This window comes from Zeugodacus cucurbitae, chromosome 4, assembly GCF_028554725.1.
Source record: "Zeugodacus cucurbitae isolate PBARC_wt_2022May chromosome 4, idZeuCucr1.2, whole genome shotgun sequence".
Taxonomy (NCBI): Eukaryota; Metazoa; Arthropoda; class Insecta; order Diptera; family Tephritidae; genus Zeugodacus; species Zeugodacus cucurbitae.
In genome coordinates, this window is record NC_071669.1 from 24,854,996 (window position 1) to 24,861,056 (window position 6,061).

The window sequence follows — 6,061 nt, forward strand, 5'->3', positions numbered from 1 at the left end:
TAAGATTTTTTTACAAAATGGAAAATGGGCGTGGCGTCGCCCACTTATGGGTCAAAAACCATATCTCAAGAACTACTCAACAGATTTCAATGAAATTCGGTATATAATATTTTCTTGACACCCTGAAGACACTGGTGGAATATGGGCGAAATCGGTTCACAGCACGCCAACTTCCCACCCATATAACTCAATTTTGAATTACATCTGATTCGTTCACTTTATAATATTATATACAAAAGGAACCGTTGAAGATAACTTTACACAAATACTGTATATCATCTGTGTGTTCTAGCTGTACCCTACCTTTACTGCATACATTTCCTAAACGAATACGATACATAATTTATACATTTTCAAATAGACTTACTCGTAAAGGGTTAGGTGGATTTCAAAATTTCAAAAATTATCCAAAACTATCAAATCAATCCGAGTAAAATTCTAAGAAATAGATCCTTGAGAAATACCGCCCATCAGGCCACGTCAGTTTGAATGTAAAACTTTAAACGCGTTTATCTCAAAACTCAATTTTTTAAATCGGTGGACACGATATCTCGAAAATTTATGAAGCTATTTTGCACACATCTTTGAAATAACATTATCTAGCAAAGATTTATTTAAGAAATCAAATCAAATCAAAATCTGTCGAAATTTCAACCAATGAACCAATAATGAGTTATGCTGTCCACGGCAAGACCTTTTTTCGGACATGTCATGGGACCAACGGCTGAGTTTTTTATATTTTTCATTAAATGCGAGTATATTTAGTATACATTACATCTCGTTATGTTTTATTTACACAGTGCTTGCGTATTCTTACATATGCCGAAATAATTCGGCCAATTTGTTATCGCACTCACTTTCATTCATTTAATGCCTCTTCACACACCAAATACTCGTATATTTCCCAGCTTATGTCAAGAAGACTCTAAACGTCTGAACCATACATACAAACGGACACGTGTAGAAACTTACAGATACACATGTATGCATTTGAACGAAGGATTCGAGGGGAATTGCCCACAGGTGACATTATTTAATTGTTGGACAACATTCGAGTAGGCAGAGTCCACTCGCTGAGTTTTGGGTTTGCGGAAACACGACTTTTAAGTTATCACAACTGGACATAACTAACTTAGCACTGTGTATGTGTGTGTGCGGGCGTAATTTGTGGTTATTGCTGTCAATGTCTACTTAATTGTGACCCTTAACCAAGTCGCATACACCTGTGCAGCTGGTCTAACAAATGTTTTTGCGGACGGTCTGGCAACAGCTTGAATCCCAACGTCTGCCTAACGTGGCTTTATTTCGTTGCGAACATAGCAAAAAGTATTAAAAACGTAAACATTTGGTGTTTGAGCAAAAAGCTTCTCAAAAACTCTTGAAATATACATATATTTATACATTATTGTAACTGTATATGTGTCTATGCATATATATGTATACACAAAGCATCTCTGCGCTGCAGGGCAATAATATCGCACTTCTGCCAAACTTTTGCTTTTAACAAAAATAGTTTTGTCTAACCGCAAATACATATGTATGTATGTATATGTGTTTGTATGTTTGCGTGTGAGTACATGCATACACAAGTACATTTTAGACAACAAATGACCTCAACAAGTGATTATGTGTAGGGAAGCAAGTTCGGAGTGCTCTTAATGACTCGGAGGAGAATTCATGATCCGGGCCCAACTAATGTTGCAACAACAATTAGAGTGTTAGCAAAAACAATATGAAACCAACTGTTTATTACCATAATAATACAAATAGCAATTAGTAAAGCAGGAAGTTATCTTACACAGCGTTACCCACAGATGTACAGACATAAATGCATTCGAGTTTACATATGAATATATATTAAGGGTATTCGTTTAAACGTGTAATGTTACCCATCGCATAAATTTATGCAAATACGCAGTGTGTTACATGAACGCACTTCAAATTCTTTGTGTAAATGCCACTTATTTATGTATTAAACAGCTGTTTGGGTGTCAAAATATTAAAATGCCGAAAGTTAGCGAAAAAGCAAAATTTATTCAACTTTGCGAAAAATCACTAGTATTTGATTTGTTAATGTTGGAGCTGTTTGGAAAACATGACGGTAATTGTTTTGCGTCAATGCTACATTTTTTAAAGGCGCATATATACATAAATATATAAATGATTTCAGAAATCCAACGCAAAAAGGAAGATGAAATTATGGAAGACTTTAGCTTTGCATTGGCAGCTGCTGCATATTTTAGATATGGATCTACATTTGTTCATCATTCTGTCCCAAAATCACCCAACTTTTTAATAGATGTATTACCGCATTTGGATGAAAACAGGTTTCGAGAAATTGTGCGAGTCAGCAAAACCACATTTGATTTTATCATTGATCTGATAAAGGATGACGAAGTGTTCAATGGTCCACGTTCATGTAAACAGTTTCCTATCCAAATTCAATTGGCTGTAGTAATGTACCGACTGGGTTCATGTGGAGAAGGAGCAACAATTACTAAAATTGCTAGTTTGTTTGGTATTAGCGATGGTGGAGTAATACAGGTGAGCTATTTACATATGTATCGGTTAAAATTTGTGTTTCAGCTGTATTTTAAATTTCTCAATAGGTCATGACCAACAGGGTATTTGATGCAATTATTAAAAGGAAAACTCAGTTTCTGTTTTGGCCGGACCCTGTAGAGCGTAGAGCTTTAGTTGTTCAAACACTCAGTGAGCTACCACATTGTGTTGGCTACGTAGATGGAACGGAGATAAAATTGGCGGAAAAACCCACTGTAGATTGCGAAGCATATTTTTCTCGCAAGCATATATATTCACTTAAGGCTCAATGTGTGTGTGACCACAAACTAGTAATTCGTCATATGGTATTGGGGTATCCCGGTAGTGTTCACGACGCTAGGATATACAACAATTGCGAGCTATCCACAAACGCCACTGAAATGCTAACAGGATCAGAGTGGTTAGCTGCAGACAGTGCATATAAATTAACTTCGACCCTTATTACTCCTTTTAGAATAAACGCAACGGAAGGCACCTTGAATCAACGAATTCTGTTCAACAGAACGTTCAGCCAGTACCGAATTAGAATTGAGCATTGCTTTGGTTTATTGAAAGAACGTTTTAATAGCTTGAAAGAACTCAAAATTCAAATAAAGAGTGATAATTCGGTAAAGTTTGCATGCCGGTGGATATTAGTTTGTGCGATATTGCACAATATTATATTAAAAGAAAACGACGGTGGTTTTGATGTTGACGAAGAAAGCATTAGTGAAAACAGTGAAGTCGACGAGCCTGGGGATCAAAACTTACCAACAGTTGAAGGTGCATCTAAGCGCCTTTCATTGTTATCACTAATGGAAACTTAAAAATAAAGTATTGAAACTCATGTTTACATATCTTTAAAATCCATTAATATATGCTTTTATTTACAGAAAAATAAAAAGTGCTTCTGTGCCTATTAACATTTAGTTACATTCAAATATACATGTATTTTGCTATGAGATCTTTTAAATTTGCGAAAAAAGTACCATGTGAAATCTCTTAAAGTTTCACATTTATTTTGATTTTAACTTTAACTCTATTTCAAACATTTTAATGCGTTCTTCACTAGCAAGTTTCAGTTTTTCAATTTCCAGTTTGGTTTCTTTTTCTGATTCAGTTTCAATTCTTTTCATTTCTAATTGATTATTCAGTTCAATTCTTTTCAACTCGACCTCATTCTTTTCTTTTTCTTTTTCTAATTCTATTTTCTTAACTTCTAATTCCAACCTTTTCTCCTGAATAAAAATCAATTTATTGAACGGGGCTTCACTCTTTCTTTTTGGTTTTTTTGTTGAACTTCTAAAGTCCAACGAACTTTGTGGTGTAGAAGTTGCCGCGGCGGCGGCACTGCAATCGCTACTTATACTTATAGGTAATATTGGGTCAACTAAATCCTCACAATCGAGCGCACACAAGTCGTAGGAATCGATGGTATCGTTTAACGAACTATCAGCACAAGGGGAATCAGCCAGTACTTCAATGCTGTCAGTGCTTTCAAAAATTACTCCGGGATTTACATTTTTGCGTTGCCCGAAGATAACTTCCAGTAAGTCAAAGTTGGGACAAATTTTGTTGACATGCGCTGATACGCTTGACTCGTCACCATTAGCGAGTAGTCCAGACCCAGTTTTGTTTTTCCAGGCTGCCGCGGCAACGTACAACGCTTTGAGATACCTCATTTTGCTTTTCATAGCTACGCAAACGACAGATTGAAGTGCCGGTGTATTTTGCTGCAATTTTTCGTAAAACCTTTGGGAGGTCGGTTTCTGGAAGATATGCGTAAATTCGTGTTAAAACAAACATATGTACCTAAACATTTTCACTTTTCTAAAACCCTTACCTCAAAAGATTCTGGACTATCTTTAATTGCGTCGGATACTGCTTGCAACAGCTGCAGGGACTGCGACTCTGTCCAGCGATGGGACGGTTTCAGCCGTAGACGCTTTTGCTTTAACTTTTTATCCTGAAATATAAAACAATTGCAACAATTAAATAAAATTTATGTTCCGAGTTTCATTCTTACCTTTTCCATTTTAATTTTCACAATAATATTCATCAGCTGGTCGTTTGGTAGGGTTGCTTTTGCAATATCGTAAATTTACAAGTGTTCTTTACACACTGACATTGGTGCGTAATGTGTTTAAATGAATTTCCATATAAGTTGCTGCCAGATTTTTACGCATTCGTAAATATACACGGTTTAAGAGGTTTACGGGGCTTTTACACGTTTAAACGAATACCCTTATTATATGGATGTATAAACATGGGTATGTATACCAAGTGAAGCTTAGCTTTTACATAATAATTTCCAAAGCGAACTGACATTATATACACATTGCTAACCGTTAGCTTTACCGTTAACCATGTGTATACTGCTTGCTCGTTAACTTTATTTGAATATGTGTACAAATGGACATTTCTTATTTACACTGAAGTCTCAAATTTGGATCTCAAGCTTTCCCAAGAGCTTTAGTATTATTTAAAAAACCTATGATTTAGGCTAAAATATTTTATCGACAAAACCTTTTTTAAAATTTTCTCATTATGTATTTTTGGCGCGATATTTCTTTGTTCATTGATGAAGGAGCTGAGGTCACTCTGAATGTTGGAAAGTAGATCAAAATTTCAGAACAATTTACTTAGATATCTGCGAGTACTAACTCTGCCCTGTAGCTTTAAACTAGTCACTTGTACTTGTTTACAAACACAAAAGCCTGCCTCAAATACAGTTTCATAAATAAACATCAAATTTCAGACTAATAAAAATGGATTATTTTATCTTCTACACAATCCCACTTAGAAGTTCTATGCCTATTTTTTTAACTGTTTGAAGTTTTCTTTTTCTGACAGAAATCTGAAACATAAAAGTCGGTTGTAGGAAAAATAACAGTCGCCTGTTCAGTTAGACTTGCGGAGACTACTATAACTACTATAACAAAGTAGTTTATAACTAGTTATTCGCCCACATACATACATTATATAAGCATTTGAGGTCAAACAATCTTGTTGTCATGTTGTTATCCATCATACACTTCAAAACACAATATCGAAGACAAGTTGGTTATATATATAACATATAAGTAATATACGTGTATACGTGTATACTACATTCACACCTAGGCGGTTCCCACGCCAATTACATTCATACATCCACGGCACTTCAAGTATCACTTTATAAACAAAATCAAAAGTGAATAACAGTTGGTCAGTTTGTTTGCCATTTTAAAGTAGTATAAATGAAAATGGAGCATTCGAATATTCATATGGATTATGTTTCAAATAAAGGATCGCTTGGACATTTATGTACATAAATAAAATTTTAATATAATATATTGTAGTTGGTATCTTTAAAATTCCGCTTTAAATTTAAAAATAGAAGATTGGCTTAAAAACTATAGAAAACATACAATACTAACAAACACGATTAGGACCAGGGTACATATTAGCCTGGCCATTTTTGTAACATCATATGATATCAATAAGCGCCGGCCCCAAAAAATATCTTTTTCATCTAAAA

General features: G+C 34.8%; 2 protein-coding genes across 3 annotated transcripts; one reads left to right on the plus strand and one right to left on the minus strand.

The window, feature by feature from the left end:
- The first annotated feature begins 1,856 nt into the window (after positions 1 to 1,856).
- On the plus strand, positions 1,857 to 3,415 carry LOC128921502 (putative nuclease HARBI1). Of its 2 annotated transcripts, XM_054229324.1 has the most exons (3): positions 1,857 to 2,101; positions 2,171 to 2,544; positions 2,610 to 3,415. In XM_054229324.1, exons 1-3 carry the CDS (start codon positions 1,927 to 1,929, stop codon positions 3,366 to 3,368), a joined length of 1,308 nt encoding a protein of 435 aa, XP_054085299.1. In that variant the 5' UTR covers positions 1,857 to 1,926; the 3' UTR covers positions 3,369 to 3,415. The 2 variants fall into 2 exon arrangements, with proteins under 2 accessions (XP_054085299.1, XP_054085300.1); XM_054229325.1 differs by having other exon boundaries at positions 1,857 to 2,544.
- Positions 3,397 to 4,796, minus strand: LOC128921503 (uncharacterized). The gene is made up of 3 exons (XM_054229327.1): positions 4,568 to 4,796; positions 4,385 to 4,507; positions 3,397 to 4,310 (listed from the first exon to the last, which is right to left on the minus strand). Exons 1-3 carry the CDS (start codon positions 4,598 to 4,600, stop codon positions 3,558 to 3,560), a joined length of 909 nt encoding a protein of 302 aa, XP_054085302.1. The 5' UTR covers positions 4,601 to 4,796; the 3' UTR covers positions 3,397 to 3,557.
- Positions 4,797 to 6,061: the final 1,265 nt, after the last annotated feature.